The sequence below is a fragment of the Crinia signifera genome, chromosome 7 (genome assembly GCF_055691185.1).
Source record: "Crinia signifera chromosome 7, ASM5569118v1, whole genome shotgun sequence".
Taxonomy (NCBI): domain Eukaryota; kingdom Metazoa; phylum Chordata; class Amphibia; order Anura; family Myobatrachidae; genus Crinia; species Crinia signifera.
In genome coordinates, this window is record NC_139223.1 from 50,190,156 (window position 1) to 50,213,889 (window position 23,734).

General features: G+C 41.9%; 1 protein-coding gene across 1 annotated transcript; it reads left to right on the forward strand.

Annotated features, from left to right (window-relative positions):
• The first annotated feature begins 486 nt into the window (after window positions 1-486).
• On the forward strand, window positions 487-23,734 carry PGP (phosphoglycolate phosphatase). The gene is made up of 2 exons (XM_083153038.1): window positions 487-1,216; window positions 22,659-23,734. The coding sequence occupies exons 1-2, from the start codon at window positions 616-618 to the stop codon at window positions 22,982-22,984; spliced, it is 927 nt and encodes a 308-aa protein (XP_083009164.1). The 5' UTR covers window positions 487-615; the 3' UTR covers window positions 22,985-23,734.

The following is a 23,734-nucleotide window of genomic DNA, read 5'->3' on the forward strand; positions in this document are numbered from 1 at the left end:
CGCGTGATTGACACATTGAATAGCCGCGACCTCGCCAAGTCGAGTTAAAAAAAAAAAAGCGAGCAGACCGAGAAAAAAAAAAAAAAAAACATTTTAAAAGCCCTCGACAGACATTGAATACCCCCCATTGTCACCGCCTAGATTACATGACCTACTGTAACACCTAGTATATAATCATTGCTACAGCTGGGATTGTACACTAGGGGTGACCATCAATAAGCCATAATCATCCGCTGTTTATGGCTGATTCGATTCCTTTTGCCATCGATTTCACTCCATAGATGGCAGCAGCCACAGAATAAATGAATCATAATTTTTTTTTTTTTTTTCAAGTGTCAGGATGTGGAACTAAGGCCACCCTCGCACCTATGAAGCCCAGCCCACATGTTTTGATTGGCCCACGGCCTAGTCAGTAATAAAAAAAAATAGCAAAAGTGATGACCATCGGTTGGTGAAACTATCGATGGTTACCGAGCACGTATGTGGTAGCCATCAATGCTCGAACGTTTCATAATACGTTGTCATCGATGGTAACTACATTCGTTGCCTGTCCCTATCCACTAGGGACCATCGTCATCCCGAGGCCAGTTGAATGGGGCTTTGCCCACAAGCAAGATGGCGGCCTCCAAGTGCACACGGCTGTCAGGGAACTCGGAGCTGTCCCGCCGGTTCCTGGCCTCTGTAGACACGGTACTGTTTGACTGCGATGGGGTCCTGTGGCGAGGGGACGAGGCGGTGCCCGGCGCGGCCGAGCTGGTCACCGGGCTGAAGCAGAGCGGGAAGCGGGTGTTCTACCTGACGAACAACAGCACCAAGACTCGCCGCATGTACGCGGAGAAGCTGGGCCGCCTGGGCTTCGGGGCAGAGCCCGGGGAGGTGTTCGGCACGGCCTACTGCACGGCCATCTACCTGCGGGACACGGCGCGGCTGCAGGGCAAGGTGTACCTGGTCGGCGGCGAGGCGCTGAGCCAGGAGCTGGCGGCTGCCGGCATCCCGCACCTGGGCTGCGGGCCGGACCCGGTGACCGGGAGCGCCAAGGACTGGGCGGCCGCTCAGAGGGATCCTGAGGTGCGGGCCGTGGTGGTCGGCTTCGATGAGCACTTCAGTTACATGAAGCTGACCCGGGCGCTCCAGTACCTGCAGGACCCGGAATGCCTGTTCCTGGCCACCAACACCGACACCCGGCTGCCCCTGGAGGGAGGCCGCGCCATCCCCGGTAACTATGGGCAACCTGGCTGCTACACACATGCAGGGGAACTACAAAGCCCAGCGTGCTCTGCTAGTAGGAGAACGGTAGTGTCACCCATATCTGCAGGCTGCAACATTGTGTAATGATTGGGGGTGCCCATTTTTTTTTTACCAGCCACTCCACCAATCCATGGCTGTGGTGGGTTTTGTCGGCATTCTGTCATTATGGGGGACATACAATGTGCATGTCGACAGTCACAATGTTGACACAGCTTTTCTTCAATTAGGCCTTAAATCTAGCACTTAAATGGCTGCTATGCACAGTGGCTCCAGCTCTGATAGGGTGCTGCATCCTTATATAGAGTCAGGAACTGTTATTTATAGTGCAGATGCTTTCTGCAGCCCTTTGCAGAGGGATGTACTAAAAGGATGATTGCAGAAAGGGATGATCGGGATGATTGAGTGCAGTTCACCTCCAATACACTAGATGTCACAATTTTTACTGATTTCAACCTTAACGAACTAGAAAAAAAAGGTGTAAACATCAAATTATATGTCATTCAGACCATCTAAGTGTCTTTTGTCCTTATAATTTGCAGTAAAAAGTGCATTATCCCATTTTTATTGTATATTAAACTACACATACCTATATTGTTTATTTCCAGTGGAATGATGCTATATATTTTCTATTTAAATGGGATGATCACGTCTTTATCGCAGGTAATTATACCTGGGATGGTTTTGAATGTGTTTCCAGGGGGATGGTGTCTATATCTTTTCTATTTAAGTGGGATGATCACATTTTCATCGCAGATAATTACACCTGGGACAGTTTTCTTTGCGTTTCCAGGGTGATGATGGCTATTTATTTTATATTTACGTGGGATGATCACAATTTCATCGCAGATAATTACACCTGGGACCGTTTTCTTTGCGTTTCCATGGGGATTATGGCTATATCTTTTCTATTTACGTGGGATGATCACAATTTCATCGCAGATAATTACACCTGGGATGGTTTTGAATGTGTTTCCAGGGGGATGGTGGCTATATCTTTTCTATTTACGTGGGATGATCACGTTTTTATCGCAGATAATTACACCTGGGATCGTTTTCTTTGCGTTTCCAGGGGGATGATGGCTATATCTTTTCTATTTACGTGGGATGATCAGCTTTTTATCGCAGATAATTACACCTGGGACAGTTTTCAATGCGTTTCCAGGGGGATGATGGCTATATCTTTTCTATTTACGTGGGATGATCACAATTTCATCGCAGATAATTACACCTGGGACAGTTTTGAATGCGTTTCCAGGGGGATGATGGCTATATCTTTTCTATTTACGTAGGATGATCAGCTTTTTATCGCAGGTAATTACACCTGGGACCGTTTTCAATGCGTTTCCAGGGGGATGATGGCTATATCTTTTTTATTTACGTGGGATGATCAGCTTTTTATCGCAGATAATTACACCTGGGACAGTTTTCAATGCGTTTCCATGGGGATTATGGCTATATCTTTTCTATTTACGTGGGATGATCACAATTTCATCGCAGATAATTACACCTGGGATGGTTTTGAATGTGTTTCCAGGGGGATGGTGGCTATATCTTTTCTATTTACATGGGATGATCACAATTTCATCGCAGATAATTACACCTGGGACAGTTTTCTTTGCGTTTCCAGGGGGATTATGGCTATATCTTTTCTATTTATGTGGGATGATCAGCTTTTTATCGCAGATAATTATACCTGGGACAGTTTTCAAAGCATTTCCATGGGGATTATGGCTATATCTTTTCTATTTACGTGGGATGATCACAATTTCATCGCAGATAATTACACCTGGGACAGTTTTGAATGCGTTTCCAGGGGGATGGTGGCTATATCTTTTCTATTTATGTGGGATGATCACAATTTCATCGCAGATAATTACACCTGGGACAGTTTTGAATGTGTTTCCAGGGGGATCATGGCTATATCTTTTCTATTTACGTGGGATGATCACAATTTCATCGCAGATAATTACACCTGGGACAGTTTTGAATGCGTTTCCAGGGGGATGATGGCTATATCTTTTCTATTTATGTGGGATGATCAGCTTTTTATCGCAGATAATTACACCTGGGACAGTTTTCAATGCGTTTCCATGGGGATTATGGCTATATCTTTTCTATTTACGTGGGATGATCACAATTTCATCGCAGATAATTACACCTGGGACAGTTTTGAATGCGTTTCCAGGGGGAGGATGGCTATATCTTTTCTATTTACGTGGGATGATCACAATTTCATCGCAGATAATTACACCTGGGACAGTTTTCTTTGCGTTTCCAGGGGGAGGATGGCTATATCTTTTCTATTTACGTGGGATGATCACCTTTTTATCGCAGATAATTACACCTGGGACAGTTTTCTTTGCGTTTCCAGGGGGATGATGGCTATTTATTTTATATTTACGTGGGATGATCACGTCTTTATCGCAGATAATTATACCTGGGACGGTTTTGAATGTGTTTCCAGTGGGATGATGGCTATATCTTTTCTATTTACGTGGGATGATCACCTTTTTATCGCAGATAATTACACCTGGGACAGTTTTCAATGCGTTTCCATGGGGATTATGGCTATATCTTTTCTATTTACATGGGATGATCACAATTTTATCGCAGATAATTACACCTGGGACCGTTTTCTTTGCGTTTCCAGGGGGATGATGGCTATATCTTTTCTATTTACGTGGGATGATCAGCTTTTTATCGCAAATAATTACACCTGGGACAGTTTTGAATGTGTTTCCAGGGGGATGGTGGCTATATCTTTTCTATTTACGTGGGATGATCACGTTTTTATCGCAGATAATTACACCTGGGACCGTTTTCAATGCGTTTCCAGGGGGATGATGGCTATATCTTTTCTATTTATGTGGGATGATCAGCTTTTTATCGCAGGTAATTACACCTGGGACCGTTTTCAATGCGTTTCCAGGGGGATGATGGCTATATCTTTTTTATTTACGTGGGATGATCAGCTTTTTATCGCAGATAATTACACCTGGGACAGTTTTCAATGCGTTTCCATGGGGATTATGGCTATATCTTTTCTATTTACGTGGGATGATCACAATTTCATCGCAGATAATTACACCTGGGACAGTTTTGAATGTGTTTCCAGGGGGATGATGGCTATATCTTTTCTATTTACGTGGGATGATCACAATTTCATCGCAGATAATTACACCTGGGACAGTTTTGAATGCGTTTCCAGGGGGATGATGGCTATATCTTTTCTATTTACGGGGGATGATCGGCTTTTTATCGCAGGTAATTATACCTGGGATGGTTTTGAATGTGTTTCCAGGGGGATGGTGTCTATATCTTTTCTATTTACGTGGGATGATCACGTTTTTATCGCAGATAATTACACCTGGGACCGTTTTCAATGCGTTTCCAGGGGGATGATGGCTATATCTTTTCTATTTATGTGGGATGATCAGCTTTTTATCGCAGATAATTACACCTGGGACAGTTTTCAATGCGTTTCCATGGGGATTATGGCTATATCTTTTCTATTTACGTGGGATGATCACAATTTCATCGCAGATAATTACACCTGGGACAGTTTTGAATGCGTTTCCAGGGGGATGTTGGCTATATCTTTTCTATTTACATGGGATGATCACAATTTCATCGCAGATAATTACACCTGGGACAGTTTTCTTTGCGTTTCCAGGGGGAGGATGGCTATATCTTTTCTATTTACGTGGGATGATCACCTTTTTATCGCAGATAATTACACCTTGGACAGTTTTCTTTGCGTTTCCAGGGGGATGATGGCTATTTATTTTATATTTACGTGGGATGATCACGTCTTTATCGCAGATAATTATACCTGGGACGGTTTTGAATGTGTTTCCAGTGGGATGATGGCTATATCTTTTCTATTTACGTGGGATGATCACGTTTTTATCGCAGATAATTACACCTGGGACAGTTTTCAATGCGTTTCCATGGGGATTATGGCTATATCTTTTCTATTTACATGGGATGATCACAATTTTATCGCAGATAATTACACCTGGGACCGTTTTCTTTGCGTTTCCAGGGGGATGATGGCTATATCTTTTCTATTTACGTGGGATGATCAGCTTTTTATCGCAAATAATTACACCTGGGACAGTTTTGAATGTGTTTCCAGGGGGATGGTGGCTATATCTTTTCTATTTACGTGGGATGATCACGTTTTTATCGCAGATAATTACACCTGGGACCGTTTTCAATGCGTTTCCAGGGGGATGATGGCTATATCTTTTCTATTTACATGGGATGATCACAATTTCATCGCAGATAATTACACCTGGGACAGTTTTGAATGCGTTTCCAGGGGGATGATGGCTATATCTTTTCTATTTACGTGGGATGATCACGTCTTTATCGCAGATAATTATACCTGGGACGGTTTTGAATGTGTTTCCAGTGGAATGATGGCTATATCTTTTCTATTTACGTGGGATGATCACGTTTTTATCGCAGATAATTACACCTGGGATAGTTTTCAATCCGTTTCCAGGGGGATGATAAATATAAAAGTTATAGCCATGTCGGATGATCAGGTTTTTATTGCCAATATGTATACCTGGGACTGTTTTTTATATGCGTTTCCAAGGAGGTGAAGGCTATAACATTTTTATTTACGTGGGATGATCAGGTTTTTATCGCAGATATGTATACCTGGGACCATTTTCTATGTGCTTTTATGGAGATGATGGCTATATGTTTTTTTTTTATTTACAAGGGATGATCACGTTTTAGGGGCCTTATTCTGATTCACTCCTTCTGCCAAATTCCTTCTTAGTTGGACAAATCCATGTGCACTGCAGGTGGGGTAGATGTGACATGTGCAGAGAGAGTTAGATTTGAGTGGGGATTTACTTCATAGTGAGATCTATATTGCAGTGTAAAAATAAAGCAGTCAGTATTTGCCCTGCACAGAAGCCAAATAACTCACCCAAATCTAATTCTCTCTGGACATTTACACCTGCAGTGCACATGGTTTTATCCATCTAAGAAGGAATTTGCCAAAAGGAGTGAACCAGAACAAGGCCCTTAACCCCTTGAGTGGTATGCCCGGAGATATTCCTGGCTCAGCTGCGCTGCCGCAGCGGGCTGTCCCGGAATATTTCCGGTCATATCACTAATGCAGAATAGGTGTGCACCAGTGGTGTCCAGGTGTGCAACACTGGTGCAGCACCTCTAGAGCCCTCTCCCACACCCTTCCAGTCCCCCCGTCACCTTCGCTCCGTCAATCGATACCCTGGACCTCCGGTGACCCGCCAGCCAGCCGCCCGTCGGCGGCAGGCTCGGGTGTGGTCGGCGCGGCTCGAGGGGACTCGGGAGTGCTCAGGCACCAGACTCCTCCCGAGCCGCCGCGAACATCCCCCAGCTTGCCGCCGACTTCACTGCTGAATGTGACAGGCGGCTTAGGCAGAGGGGACAGCGGCAGCACTGCAGGGAAGCGCTGGCGTACTATCGCCGGAGCGGAGGCGAGGGAGGGGGGCTTGCAACTTTATGTGGTGGGTACTTCTGGGGCAGGACAAACCTGCCCTGATAGGTTTGACCTGCCCCAGCAAAACCCACCACTCAAGGGGTTAAAGTAGCTATGTATACCTGGGACTGTGTTCTACGCGTTTACAGTGGGATGATGGTATTACCAGCGGATGAACGACAGGGTGGAAAGTCGTCCACCCCCGGATAAATCACTGATAAGGGCGAAAATCTCTCAGAGTGTATGCACAGAGCATCAATTTTCAGGTCAGTAATTTTCCTCATCATCTTTATCGATAGTCTGGGCAACATCGCCCAATGTGTATGGGTCAGCGATTATGTGGGAGCGCTCATTAGCACTCACCGCTGCCCCATACACACTGGGGCCCAGATTCTATAAGCTTCAAAAGTGATAAAATGGAGAGTCATAATTATCTGCGATAAAGACGTGATCATCCCACGTAAATATAATATTTTATTATAATATATTTATTAATAGCCATCATCCCCCTGGAAACGCAAAGAAAACTGTCCCAGGTGTAATTATCTGCGATAAAAAGGTGATCATCCCACGTAAATAGAAAAGATATAGCCACCATCCCCCTGGAATCACATTCAAAACCATCCCAGGTATAATTACCTGCGATAAAGACGTGATCATCCCACGTAAATATAAAATAAATAGCCATCAACCCCCTGGAAACGCAAAGAAAACTGTCCCAGGTGTAATTATCTGCGATGAAATTGTGATCATCCCATGTAAATAGAAAAGATATAGCCATCCTCCCCCTGGAAACGCATTGAAAACTGTCCCAGGTGTAATTATCCGCGATAAAAAGGTGATCATTCCACATAAATAGAAAAGATATAGCCATCCTCCCCCTGGAAACGCATTGAAAACTGTCCCAGGTGTAATTATCTGCGATAAAAACGTGATCATCCCACGTAAATAGAAAAGATATAGCCATAATCCCCATGGAAACGCATTGAAAACTGTCCCAGGTGTAATTATATGCGATAAAAAGGTGATCATCCCACGTAAATAAAAAAGATATAGCCATCCTCCCCCTGGAAACGCATTGAAAACTGTCCCAGGTGTAATTATCTGCGATAAAAACGTGATCATCCCACATAAATAGAAAAGATATAGCCATCATCCCACTGGAAACACATTCAAAACCGTCCCAGGTATAATTATCTGCGATAAAGACGTGATCATCCCACGTAAATATAAAATAAATAGCCATCATCCCCCTGGAAACGCAAAGAAAACTGTCCCAGGTGTAATTATCTGCGATGAAATTGTGATCATCCCACGTAAAAAGCAAAGATATAGCCATAATCCCCATGGAAACGCATAAATAACTGTCCCAGGTGTAATTATCTGCGATAAAAAGGTGATCATCCCATGTAAATAGAAAAGATATAGCCACCATCCCCCTGGAAACACATTCAAAACCATCCCAGGTATAATTATCTGCGATAAAAAGCTGATCATCCCACGTAAATAGAAAAGATATAGCCACCATCCCCCTGGAAACGCATTCAAAACTGTCCCAGGTGTAATTATCTGCGATGAAATTGTGATCATCCCACGTAAATAGAAAAGATATAGCCATAATCCCCATGGAAACGCATTGAAAACTGTCCCAGGTGTAATTATCTGCGATAAAAAGGTGATCATCCCACGTAAATAGAAAAGATATAGCCATCCTCCCCCTGGAAACGCATTGAAAACTGTCCCAGGTGTAATTATCTGCGATAAAAACGTGATCATCCCACGTAAATAGAAAAGATATAGCCATCATCCCACTGGAAACACATTCAAAACCGTCCCAGGTATAATTATCTGCGATAAAGACGTGATCATCCCACGTAAATATAAAATAAATAGCCATCATCCCCCTGGAAACGCAAAGAAAACTGTCCCAGGTGTAATTATCTGCGATAAAAAGGTGATCATCCCACGTAAATAGAAAAGATATAGCCATCATCATCCTGGAAACGCAAAGAAAACGGTCCCAGGTGTAATTATCTGCGATAAAAACGTGATCATCCCACGTAAATAGAAAAGATATAGCCACCATCCCCCTGGAAACACATTCAAAACCATCCCAGGTATAATTATCTGCGATAAAAAGCTGATCATCCCACGTAAATAGAAAAGATATAGCCATAATCCCCATGGAAACGCATTGAAAACTGTCCCAGGTGTAATTATCTGCGATAAAAAGGTGATCATCCCACGTAAATAGAAAAGATATAGCCATCCTCCCCCTGGAAACGCATTGAAAACTGTCCCAGGTGTAATTATCTGCGATAAAAACGTGATCATCCCACATAAATAGAAAAGATATAGCCATCATCCCACTGGAAACACATTCAAAACCGTCCCAGGTATAATTATCTGCGATAAAGACGTGATCATCCCACGTAAATATAAAATAAATAGCCATCATCCCCCTGGAAACGCAAAGAAAACTGTCCCAGGTATAATTATCTGCGATGAAATTGTGATCATCCCACGTAAATAGAAAAGATATAGCCATAATCCCCATGGAAACGCAGAGAAAACTGTCCCAGGTGTAATTATCTGCGATAAAAAGCTGATCATCCCACGTAAATAGAAAAGATATAGCCATCATCCCCCTGGAAACGCATTGAAAACGGTCCCAGGTGTAATTATCTGCGATAAAAACGTGATCATCCCACGTAAATAGAAAAGATATAGCCATCATCCCCCTGGAAACGCATTCAAAACTGTCCCAGGTGTAATTATCTGCGATGAAATTGTGATCATCCCACGTAAATAGAAAAGATATAGCCATAATCCCCATGGAAACGCATTGAAAACTGTCCCAGGTGTAATTATCTGCGATAAAAAGGTGATCATCCCACGTAAATAGAAAAGATATAGCCACCATCCCCCTGGAAACACATTCAAAACCATCCCAGGTATAATTATCTGCGATAAAAAGCTGATCATCCCACGTAAATAGAAAAGATATAGCCATCATCCCCCTGGAAACGCATTGAAAACGGTCCCAGGTGTAATTATCTGCGATAAAAACGTGATCATCCCACGTAAATAGAAAAGATATAGCCATCATCCCCCTGGAAACGCATTCAAAACTGTCCCAGGTGTAATTATCTGCGATGAAATTGTGATCATCCCACGTAAATAGAAAAGATATAGCCATAATCCCCATGGAAACGCATTGAAAACTGTCCCAGGTGTAATTATCTGCGATAAAAAGGTGATCATCCCACGTAAATAGAAAAGATATAGCCACCATCCCCCTGGAAACACATTCAAAACCATCCCAGGTATAATTATCTGCGATAAAAAGCTGATCATCCCACGTAAATAGAAAAGATATAGCCATCATCCCCCTGGAAACGCATTCAAAACTGTCCCAGGTTTAATTATCTGCGATGAAATTGTGATCATCCCACGTAAATAGAAAAGATATAGCCATCCTCCCCCTGGAAACACATTGAAAACGGTCCCAGGTGTAATTATCTGCGATAAAAACGTGATCATCCCACGTAAATAGAAAAGATATAGCCATCATCCCCCTGGAAACGCATTCAAAACTGTCCCAGGTGTAATTATCTGCGATGAAATTGTGATCATCCCACGTAAATAGAAAAGATATAGCCATAATCCCCATGGAAACGCATTGAAAACTGTCCCAGGTGTAATTATCTGCGATAAAAAGGTGATCATCCCACGTAAATAGAAAAGATATAGCCATCCTCCCCCTGGAAACGCATTGAAAACTGTCCCAGGTGTAATTATCTGCGATAAAAACGTGATCATCCCACGTAAATAGAAAAGATATAGCCATAATCCCCATGGAAACGCATTGAAAACTGTCCCAGGTGTAATTATCTGCGATAAAAAGGTGATCATCCCACGTAAATAGAAAAGATATAGCCATCCTCCCCCTGGAAACGCATTGAAAACGGTCCCAGGTGTAATTATCTGCGATAAAAACGTGATCATCCCACGTAAATAGAAAAGATATAGCCATCATCCCCCTGGAAACGCATTCAAAACTGTCCCAGGTGTAATTATCTGCGATGAAATTGTGATCATCCCACGTAAATAGAAAAGATATAGCCATAATCCCCATGGAAACGCATTGAAAACTGTCCCAGGTGTAATTATCTGCGATAAAAAGGTGATCATCCCACGTAAATAGAAAAGATATAGCCATCCTCCCCCTGGAAACGCATTGAAAACTGTCCCAGGTGTAATTATCTGCGATAAAAACGTGATCATCCCACGTAAATAGAAAAGATATAGCCATCATCCCACTGGAAACACATTCAAAACCGTCCCAGGTATAATTATCTGCGATAAAGACGTGATCATCCCACGTAAATATAAAATAAATAGCCATCATCCCCCTGGAAACGCAAAGAAAACTGTCCCAGGTGTAATTATCTGCGATAAAAAGGTGATCATCCCACGTAAATAGAAAAGATATAGCCATCATCATCCTGGAAACGCAAAGAAAACGGTCCCAGGTGTAATTATCTGCGATAAAAACGTGATCATCCCACGTAAATAGAAAAGATATAGCCACCATCCCCCTGGAAACACATTCAAAACCATCCCAGGTATAATTATCTGCGATAAAAAGCTGATCATCCCACGTAAATAGAAAAGATATAGCCATAATCCCCATGGAAACGCATTGAAAACTGTCCCAGGTGTAATTATCTGCGATAAAAAGGTGATCATCCCACGTAAATAGAAAAGATATAGCCATCCTCCCCCTGGAAACGCATTGAAAACTGTCCCAGGTGTAATTATCTGCGATAAAAACGTGATCATCCCACATAAATAGAAAAGATATAGCCATCATCCCACTGGAAACACATTCAAAACCGTCCCAGGTATAATTATCTGCGATAAAGACGTGATCATCCCACGTAAATATAAAATAAATAGCCATCATCCCCCTGGAAACGCAAAGAAAACTGTCCCAGGTGTAATTATCTGCGATGAAATTGTGATCATCCCACGTAAAAAGCAAAGATATAGCCATAATCCCCATGGAAACGCATAAATAACTGTCCCAGGTGTAATTATCTGCGATAAAAAGGTGATCATCCCATGTAAATAGAAAAGATATAGCCACCATCCCCCTGGAAACACATTCAAAACCATCCCAGGTATAATTATCTGCGATAAAAAGCTGATCATCCCACGTAAATAGAAAAGATATAGCCACCATCCCCCTGGAAACGCATTCAAAACTGTCCCAGGTGTAATTATCTGCGATGAAATTGTGATCATCCCACGTAAATAGAAAAGATATAGCCATAATCCCCATGGAAACGCATTGAAAACTGTCCCAGGTGTAATTATCTGCGATAAAAAGGTGATCATCCCACGTAAATAGAAAAGATATAGCCATCCTCCCCCTGGAAACGCATTGAAAACTGTCCCAGGTGTAATTATCTGCGATAAAAACGTGATCATCCCACGTAAATAGAAAAGATATAGCCATCATCCCACTGGAAACACATTCAAAACCGTCCCAGGTATAATTATCTGCGATAAAGACGTAATCATCCCACGTAAATATAAAATAAATAGCCATCATCCCCCTGGAAACGCAAAGAAAACTGTCCCAGGTGTAATTATCTGCGATAAAAAGGTGATCATCCCACGTAAATAGAAAAGATATAGCCATCATCATCCTGGAAACGCAAAGAAAACGGTCCCAGGTGTAATTATCTGCGATAAAAACGTGATCATCCCACGTAAATAGAAAAGATATAGCCACCATCCCCCTGGAAACACATTCAAAACCATCCCAGGTATAATTATCTGCGATAAAAAGCTGATCATCCCACGTAAATAGAAAAGATATAGCCATAATCCCCATGGAAACGCATTGAAAACTGTCCCAGGTGTAATTATCTGTGATAAAAAGGTGATCATCCCACGTAAATAGAAAAGATATAGCCATCCTCCCCCAGGAAACGCATTGAAAACTGTCCCAGGTGTAATTATCTGCGATAAAAACGTGATCATCCCACATAAATAGAAAAGATATAGCCATCATCCCACTGGAAACACATTCAAAACCGTCCCAGGTATAATTATCTGCGATAAAGACGTGATCATCCCACGTAAATATAAAATAAATAGCCATCATCCCCCTGGAAACGCAAAGAAAACTGTCCCAGGTATAATTATCTGCGATGAAATTGTGATCATCCCACGTAAATAGAAAAGATATAGCCATAATCCCCATGGAAACGCAGAGAAAACTGTCCCAGGTGTAATTATCTGCGATAAAAAGCTGATCATCCCACGTAAATAGAAAAGATATAGCCATCATCCCCCTGGAAACGCATTGAAAACGGTCCCAGGTGTAATTATCTGCGATAAAAACGTGATCATCCCACGTAAATAGAAAAGATATAGCCATCATCCCCCTGGAAACGCATTCAAAACTGTCCCAGGTGTAATTATCTGCGATGAAATTGTGATCATCCCACGTAAATAGAAAAGATATAGCCATAATCCCCATGGAAACGCATTGAAAACTGTCCCAGGTGTAATTATCTGCGATAAAAAGGTGATCATCCCACGTAAATAGAAAAGATATAGCCATCCTCCCCCTGGAAACGCATTCAAAACTGTCCCAGGTGTAATTATCTGCGATGAAATTGTGATCATCCCACGTAAATAGAAAAGATATAGCCATAATCCCCATGGAAACGCATTGAAAACTGTCCCAGGTGTAATTATCTGCGATAAAAAGGTGATCATCCCACGTAAATAGAAAAGATATAGCCACCATCCCCCTGGAAACACATTCAAAACCATCCCAGGTATAATTATCTGCGATAAAAAGCTGATCATCCCACGTAAATAGAAAAGATATAGCCATCATCCCCCTGGAAACGCATTCAAAACTGTCCCAGGTTTAATTATCTGCGATGAAATTGTGATCATCCCACGTAAATAGAAAAGATATAGCCATAATCCCCATGGAAACGCATTGAAAACTTTCCCAGGTGTAATTATCTGCGATAAAAAGGTGATCATCCCACGTAAATAGAAAAGATATAGCCATCCTCCCCCTGGAAACGCATTGAAAACTGTCCCAGGTGTAATTATCTGCGATAAAAACGTGATCATCCCACGTAAATAGAAAAGATATAGCCATAATCCCCATGGAAACGCATTGAAAACTGTCCCAGGTGTAATTATCTGCGATAAAAAGGTGATCATCCCACGTAAATAGAAAAGATATAGCCATCCTCCCCCTGGAAACGCATTGAAAACTGTCCCAGGTGTAATTATCTGCGATAAAAACGTGATCATCCCACATAAATAGAAAAGATATAGCCATCATCCCACTGGAAACATTCAAAACCGTCCCAGGTATAATTATCTGCGATAAAGACGTGATCATCCCACGTAAATATAAAATAAATAGCCATCATCCCCCTGGAAACGCAAAGAAAACTGTCCCAGGTGTAATTATCTGCGATTAAATTGTGATCATCCCACGTAAAAAGCAAAGATATAGCCATAATCCCCATGGAAACGCATAAATAACTGTCCCAGGTGTAATTATCTGCGATAAAAAGGTGATCATCCCATGTAAATAGAAAAGATATAGCCACCATCCCCCTGGAAACACATTCAAAACCATCCCAGGTATAATTATCTGCGATAAAAAGCTGATCATCCCACGTAAATAGAAAAGATATAGCCACCATCCCCCTGGAAACGCATTCAAAACTGTCCCAGGTGTAATTATCTGCGATGAAATTGTGATCATCCCACGTAAATAGAAAAGATATAGCCATAATCCCCATGGAAACGCATTGAAAACTGTCCCAGGTGTAATTATCTGCGATAAAAAGGTGATCATCCCACGTAAATAGAAAAGATATAGCCATCCTCCCCCTGGAAACGCATTGAAAACTGTCCCAGGTGTAATTATCTGCGATAAAAACGTGATCATCCCACGTAAATAGAAAAGATATAGCCATCATCCCACTGGAAACACATTCAAAACCGTCCCAGGTATAATTATCTGCGATAAAGACGTGATCATCCCACGTAAATATAAAATAAATAGCCATCATCCCCCTGGAAACGCAAAGAAAACTGTCCCAGGTGTAATTATCTGCGATAAAAAGGTGATCATCCCACGTAAATAGAAAAGATATAGCCATCATCATCCTGGAAACGCAAAGAAAACGGTCCCAGGTGTAATTATCTGCGATAAAAACGTGATCATCCCACATAAATAGAAAAGATATAGCCACCATCCCCCTGGAAACACATTCAAAACCATCCCAGGTATAATTATCTGCGATAAAAAGCTGATCATCCCACGTAAATAGAAAAGATATAGCCATAATCCCCATGGAAACGCATTGAAAACTGTCCCAGGTGTAATTATCTGCGATAAAAAGGTGATCATCCCACGTAAATAGAAAAGATATAGCCATCCTCCCCCTGGAAACGCATTGAAAACTGTCCCAGGTGTAATTATCTGCGATAAAAACGTGATCATCCCACATAAATAGAAAAGATATAGCCATCATCCCACTGGAAACACATTCAAAACCGTCCCAGGTATAATTATCTGCGATAAAGACGTGATCATCCCACGTAAATATAAAATAAATAGCCATCATCCCCCTGGAAACGCAAAGAAAACTGTCCCAGGTGTAATTATCTGCGATGAAATTGTGATCATCCCACGTAAAAAGCAAAGATATAGCCATAATCCCCATGGAAACGCATAAATAACTGTCCCAGGTGTAATTATCTGCGATAAAAAGGTGATCATCCCATGTAAATAGAAAAGATATAGCCACCATCCCCCTGGAAACACATTCAAAACCATCCCAGGTATAATTATCTGCGATAAAAAGCTGATCATCCCACGTAAATAGAAAAGATATAGCCACCATCCCCCTGGAAACGCATTGAAAACTGTCCCAGGTGTAATTATCTGCGATGAAATTGTGATCATCCCACGTAAATAGAAAAGATATAGCCATAATCCCCATGGAAACGCATTGAAAACTGTCCCAGGTGTAATTATCTGCGATAAAAAGGTGATCATCCCACGTAAATAGAAAAGATATAGCCATCCTCCCCCTGGAAACACATTGAAAACTGTCCCAGGTGTAATTATCTGCGATAAAAACGTGATCATCCCACGTAAATAGAAAAGATATAGCCATCATCCCACTGGAAACGCATTGAAAACTGTCCCAGGTGTAATTATCTGCGATAAAAACGTGATCATCCCACATAAATAGAAAAGATATAGCCATCATCCCACTGGAAACACATTCAAAACCGTCCCAGGTATAATTATCTGCGATAAAGACGTGATCATCCCACGTAAATATAAAATAAATAGCCATCATCCCCCTGGAAACGCAAAGAAAACTGTCCCAGGTGTAATTATCTGCGATTAAATTGTGATCATCCCACGTAAAAAGCAAAGATATAGCCATAATCCCCATGGAAACGCATAAATAACTGTCCCAGGTGTAATTATCTGCGATAAAAAGGTGATCATCCCATGTAAATAGAAAAGATATAGCCATCATCCCCCTGGAAACGCATTCAAAACTGTCCCAGGTGTAATTATCTGCGATGAAATTGTGATCATCCCACGTAAATAGAAAAGATATAGCCATAATCCCCATGGAAACGCATTGAAAACTGTCCCAGGTGTAATTATCTGCGATAAAAAGGTGATCATCCCACGTAAATAGAAAAGATATAGCCACCATCCCCCTGGAAACACATTCAAAACCATCCCAGGTATAATTATCTGCGATAAAAAGCTGATCATCCCACGTAAATAGAAAAGATATAGCCATCATCCCCCTGGAAACGCATTCAAAACTGTCCCAGGTGTAATTATCTGCGATGAAATTGTGATCATCCCACGTAAATAGAAAAGATATAGCCATAATCCCCATGGAAACGCATTGAAAACTGTCCCAGGTGTAATTATCTGCGATAAAAAGGTGATCATCCCACGTAAATAGAAAAGATATAGCCACCATCCCCCTGGAAACACATTCAAAACCATCCCAGGTATAATTATCTGCGATAAAAAGCTGATCATCCCACGTAAATAGAAAAGATATAGCCATCATCCCCCTGGAAACGCATTCAAAACTGTCCCAGGTTTAATTATCTGCGATGAAATTGTGATCATCCCACGTAAATAGAAAAGATATAGCCATAATCCCCATGGAAACGCATTGAAAACTGTCCCAGGTGTAATTATCTGCGATAAAAAGGTGATCATCCCACGTAAATAGAAAAGATATAGCCATCCTCCCCCTGGAAACGCATTGAAAACTGTCCCAGGTGTAATTATCTGCGATAAAAACGTGATCATCCCACGTAAATAGAAAAGATATAGCCATAATCCCCATGGAAACGCATTGAAAACTGTCCCAGGTGTAATTATCTGCGATAAAAAGGTGATCATCCCACGTAAATAGAAAAGATATAGCCATCCTCCCCCTGGAAACGCATTGAAAACTGTCCCAGGTGTAATTATCTGCGATAAAAACGTGATCATCCCACATAAATAGAAAAGATATAGCCATCATCCCACTGGAAACACATTCAAAACCGTCCCAGGTATAATTATCTGCGATAAAGACGTGATCATCCCACGTAAATATAAAATAAATAGCCATCATCCCCCTGGAAACGCAAAGAAAACTGTCCCAGGTGTAATTATCTGCGATTAAATTGTGATCATCCCACGTAAAAAGCAAAGATATAGCCATAATCCCCATGGAAACGCATAAATAACTGTCCCAGGTGTAATTATCTGCGATAAAAAGGTGATCATCCCATGTAAATAGAAAAGATATAGCCACCATCCCCCTGGAAACACATTCAAAACCATCCCAGGTATAATTATCTGCGATAAAAAGCTGATCATCCCACGTAAATAGAAAAGATATAGCCACCATCCCCCTGGAAACGCATTCAAAACTGTCCCAGGTGTAATTATCTGCGATGAAATTGTGATCATCCCACGTAAATAGAAAAGATATAGCCATAATCCCCATGGAAACGCATTGAAAACTGTCCCAGGTGTAATTATCTGCGATAAAAAGGTGATCATCCCACGTAAATAGAAAAGATATAGCCATCCTCCCCCTGGAAACGCATTGAAAACTGTCCCAGGTGTAATTATCTGCGATAAAAACGTGATCATCCCACGTAAATAGAAAAGATATAGCCATCATCCCACTGGAAACACATTCAAAACCGTCCCAGGTATAATTATCTGCGATAAAGACGTGATCATCCCACGTAAATATAAAATAAATAGCCATCATCCCCCTGGAAACGCAAAGAAAACTGTCCCAGGTGTAATTATCTGCGATAAAAAGGTGATCATCCCACGTAAATAGAAAAGATATAGCCATCATCATCCTGGAAACGCAAAGAAAACGGTCCCAGGTGTAATTATCTGCGATAAAAACGTGATCATCCCACATAAATAGAAAAGATATAGCCACCATCCCCCTGGAAACACATTCAAAACCATCCCAGGTATAATTATCTGCGATAAAAAGCTGATCATCCCACGTAAATAGAAAAGATATAGCCATCATCCCACTGGAAACACATTAAAAACCGTCCCAGGTATAATTATCTGCGATAAAGACGTGATCATCCCACGTAAATATAAAATAAATAGCCATCATCTCCCTGGAAACGCAAAGAAAACTGTCCCAGGTGTAATTATCTGCGATAAAAAGGTGATCATCCCACGTAAATAGAAAAGATATAGCCATCATCCCCCTGGAAACACATTCAAAACCGTCCCAGGTATAATTATCTGCGATAAAGACGTGATCATCCCACGTAAATATAAAATAAATAGCCATCATCCCCCTGGAAACGCAAAGAAAACTGTCCCAGGTGTAATTATCTGCGATAAAAACGTGATCATCCCATGTAAATAGAAAAGATGCTACATAAATCCTGTAACTTTTTTTAACTATAAATATCATTGAAAAGCTTTAATGTGATTTCTGTATTTTCTATATTCTGTTAAAGTAAAAAAAAAATAGTGACATCTAGAGGTGTGAACTGGAACTGCAGGCAATCATCCTGATCATCCCTTTTTGTAATCATCCTTTTAGTATATCCCTTTGCAGAGACCGTAGCCATCATCCACGTCAATCCCTATCCTAGTGGATTTTACAGGCTATATTCCCTACCATATGGGCACACATACACTCTACTGTTAGTGCTTTGTCACAATCCATGTAACCCTACTCGTACCAATGTTCCCTCTAATTTTATGAAGGCTGTGTGCGGCAAAAGATATTGGCTGTGCAACTTTGGAAGGAAATTAATAATTTTGCGCGTCACATAACGTATAAAGGCCTAGGTTTCGAGTTCTGTTGAGTTAATAAAGCAATTTGAATGTTTACAGACTTCACACACCACACATATAGGCTATAGCAGTGATTTTCAACCTTATTAAACTCGTGGCACCCTAAACAAGATTTTAACCTTTGTGCGCTCAGTTGTAATGTCTGTGCGCGGGCTCGGCGAGTTGTGTGTGCGCGCACACGCGCACAGCTTAGAGGGAACACTGACTCGTACGTGTTTGGCTGTACAGTGTATATGTAGTGCTGATGTTGGGGGAGCCCAAGAACACCCAGAGCTATTCCTCATGCTGACCTACAGTATAGGGATTGATTCAGTCAACTGCAAGTCGCATCCGCAAGTAAGTGTGACTGTGTGCCGCATTGAAGCAAAATGTACCCAGCCAATATGTCGTCCCAGCGGGCCAAAGTATCGGAACCTGGGTACACAATGAGTACTGCTGGAGTCTCACACTTTTATTTTCCACCCCAAAGTGCTGCCTAGAAAAATATTTGCGTTCAGCCCACAAGTGGGGTTAGTTTTAGGGCATTTGGCAGTCTATCTACAATGGCTACTCACTCACATCGATTTGGATCCATCAGGTCGATAAATTGTGTGAAAAGTGCCATATTGTATGCAATTTACCTAGGATTCTGATCCAATGCGTGACCATGGCTGCCACTCGGACCCGCTGTATCCTGGAGCCATGACCGGGATGGCATACAATACATCATATGCAAAAGGACCACATACAATGTACTGTATGCGATCCTAGCTGCTGTGTAGTTGCTGAGGTATCGCATGCGAAGCTTCATGTTATAAATCGCACGTCTATGGGGTAGGGGGGCTTAAATGTTTGGACCCTTCAGTTTTACTCTGGACTTATGTCAGCAGCTTTGCGGAAACTTTTTTTTATTTATTTTTTTGAGTTGCTTGAACCATGCTAGAAACCACCATTTTATCCTGTGTATTTGCAACAACTAGAGACGACACCTAGTTAGGTAATGTCAGAGAGAAGTTATTCTGCCAGGGAAGTGGTTTTATTCCTGTACGCTAAAGAAAGACTTCATTACTTAAGGGAAGGGCTCTTGGCTAATAGTGAGGTGACATAACAGTTTGAACAATGACTACATTGGTATTTGATAGGACCTAGGTGGTGTAAAGGCTGTGAGGAAATAAATTCAATGAACAAAGAAAGGTGGTCGCGCCCCGGATTGCAGCTGTGTGTATGTCCGTGGGTCACCAGACTCCGAAACTACCACAAAATGTAACGGAATGGAAATACACTTCAGCGCTATCCTCAAGCACACATACAGTAGGAAATAAAAATATGGTGGTTACAGAGGTCTCCCAGGTTTTCTGATTTCCCATTGGAACCCTTAAACTGTGTACACACGGGGTGATATATTGCTCATTGTCTCCTCTTCATCAGGGACCAGAGATGGAAAGGGAACCTCTGCTGGGGGAGAAACCGAGGGAATCAGCTGGTTGCAGGAGCAAGCTCCTGCGACCAGCGATCATAAGGGGGCTAAAAACGGGAGATTGCACCCGGCAATTTATTGCGGGTGCACAATCCAATCGCTGAACTTCTCCCTTCATATAGATGTCCACCAATGCTGTATATTAAACCCAATCATCGATACTGACCTTATATTAAGGCCCTATGTTCCTATAGCAGTATCTTTAGGTCTTGACTTGTTCCTTTATGTCCCTTGACCACTCATGTCTACACATCAAAATAGATAAACAGGAGTCCAACACTCGCTCAGCTGTGAGGCCCTACTTTCACTGAAAGGTTTCTTTGTGCTGTCCCAATGTATTTCCATTCAATCAAGAAGGTCTCCAATCATGGTATATTCAGCCGAAAAAGGAAAGTTAATTCAGAATGATAGAAGAACATGCTTTATTTTTGTCTTATTTTTGCTGATCAAATTAAACTTAAAGGTATTTCATATAAAAAAAGGGGATAGATCCTGTGGGTAAAACTGCCAACAAACTTATACTTGCTGCCTAGGATATTCCGCTTCTTGGCTCCATTTTACGTTTAGTGTACTATCTGGCATTATTGGTTAATCGATTTCAGCATGCACCCACTTTATATAGTTGTGAGCTAATGTTGGATCAGTGAGCTGCACAGGAACCTCCCGGGCAGGAGGACTAAATAGGATCAATTGTATGTTGTCCTTTTCCATACAACATATTGCATGCAATCCCAGCCAAACCTGCCTGGCTTGGCTGTGATCCAACCGATTTCTCCTGCTGGTGGTGCAACTCACAGGCTCCAATGCGATGCGCACAGGGCCACACATACCGCATCTGACCCGCTGTCAAATACTTGCTATATGGGTGCTATTTATGCGATTGATCGCCGCAATCTCATAAAAAGTGACTAAATCAAATGTATACCGCCCTAGTGTATGGGCACCTTTACCTTTTGAATCTGCATTGTATGTGTACAAAGTCCACTAATAGAGGACTCTCAAATCCTCATGTAACTCTTTGATAATGCAAGTGATAGGCGTGCAGTTTCACTCTCTATTCCTACATTGCATCACCTCTATTTAAAATAGTGTAGCGCTGCAGGTATCCAATCGATAGGTCCTCATGCATATGGTCGAAGTGATACAATTATTGACACAACATATATTAACTTCTTTACTTTTTTCATACTGTACCATCCATGTGAACTCCGATTAGGAACAGTAAAGTGCGCTGAATGCGGTACACTCATTTGGAATCCATGTGGTAAAGCCTACAAATTGACACAAAATGAAAGTAACAAAAACCAAACTCATATCGACCATTCTGGTTTGACTTAAGGTCCATACACACTGGGCAGTTATGCCCAGCATGTATAAACAGCAATGATCATTTTCATCGCTGGGGGGAAGGCGGCTCGGTGCATACACACTGAGCTGCTTTCCCCCTGCCCAGTGTCGACAGCGGGGGGCGGATGGATTTGCATAGGGCAGCGTTATACAAAGCCGCTCATCTACTGGTAATACCAGCAGATGAACGGCTTTCCCGGTGATGCTCGCTCCCGCATCATCGCCGGGAAAGCGGGCATACACACTGGGCGGCTTTGAGCTGAAAGCTGCTCAAGCTTGGTGTTTTGAGTGTCTTTCAGCTCAAAGTCGACCAGTGTGTATGGGCCTGAAGACACTGTAGACCCTTTATACTGTTTATTGGAGATTATGAACACCTGGTGGCAGATTTCCTGAAGCATATAAAGCAATCATATTTTGTCGAACATTTTCTAGAATGCAAAATAAATAACTTTAACCTGACTGGTTACTATTGTCAACTTCACCACTTGCCTGTTTTAGAAGCTTTTTTTAGATCTACCCTCTGGTTTCAATATGTCCCTCCTTAAATAATAAACTGTCCCCCACTAAAAGAATTAGGACCACATCTTGGCGCTAGTTGATGTACTGTTTAGTTGCCCTGGTATCGAGTGAGGCCATGCCTTTGTAACCTTCTTCTCTTACCTTCTCAGGAACTGGCTGCTTGGTGCGGGCAGTGGAGACGGCTGCTCATCGCAAAGCTCAGGTCATAGGAAAACCCACCTCTTTCATGTATGACTGTGTGGTCAGAGAATGTGGCCTGGACCCCTCCAGGACTGTGATGGTGGGAGATCGCCTGGACACAGACATTCAGATGGGTTCTACATGTGGGGTGCAGACACTCCTGACCCTCACCGGCTTCTCTAGTCTGGAGGATGTCAAATCCCACCAGAACAGTGGCTCCCTCTCTATGGTCCCTGATTTTTATGTGGACTCTGTTGCTGATCTGCTACCAGCATTGTCTCCCAAAGATCAGTGAAGCTATTAGTGCGTGTGTGGGTGGTGGATTTACACAGATTACTTGATTCGTTTCATCTATGCCAAACTGCCTCCAGACTTGAACCACCTGTGTGATAATTGTTATACTGTACTGTATTAGTACTGGATGCATTGGGCTTTTTAACAGTTTTAAGCTGGGTATACCATGCAATTTGCGGTACAGACGATATCATTAACGGCAGGGAGGGTTGTTAATGATCCATTGTTTACGATCGAAGGGGGAATTCAATCTGTGCTCATAATTCCCGACAGGGAAAATATCAGCACTTCCCTATTCAATGCTTCTGTTCCCTACAGTATTGAAGGATGTTAGGTTTTAAAAAGTCGCATCTGTTGGAAAACGGCACTGATTGTCGAATCCACGACCGTTTCCGTCAACACACGGACTTTTTGACACTTGACAGTCGGAACATTGAATTCCGGATTTTCAATTAGTCGGATCGGCCGAAATCGGCCCGGGATTCCAACTATCCGGATGTACCGGCAGTCGGAATCCCATATTGAATACCCTCCCCATAGTGCGTTACAAACTAGACAATATGCTTGATAACATCGTTAATGTTAGCATGCATATCGGTTAAAAATTTGCATAGTGTCCCATGCTTTAATTGAATGGTTTATTATCAGAAATAGCACTTAACTGTTATGCGCTAATAAAAATAATATATAAAAGGAGGAATTAACCTCATTTATTTTATAAAGTAAAAAAATCAACAATCCTGTTCTGTGT

Excerpts from the sequence above, each read along its gene's own strand:
- PGP (XM_083153038.1), top strand. The coding sequence starts at position 616 with ATGGCGGCCTCCAAGTGCACACGGCTGTCAGGGAACTCGGAGCTGTCC. Across the intron at positions 1,217-22,658 it reads GGGAGGCCGCGCCATCCCCG|GAACTGGCTGCTTGGTGCGG; the intron begins GTAACTATGGGC and ends TTACCTTCTCAG.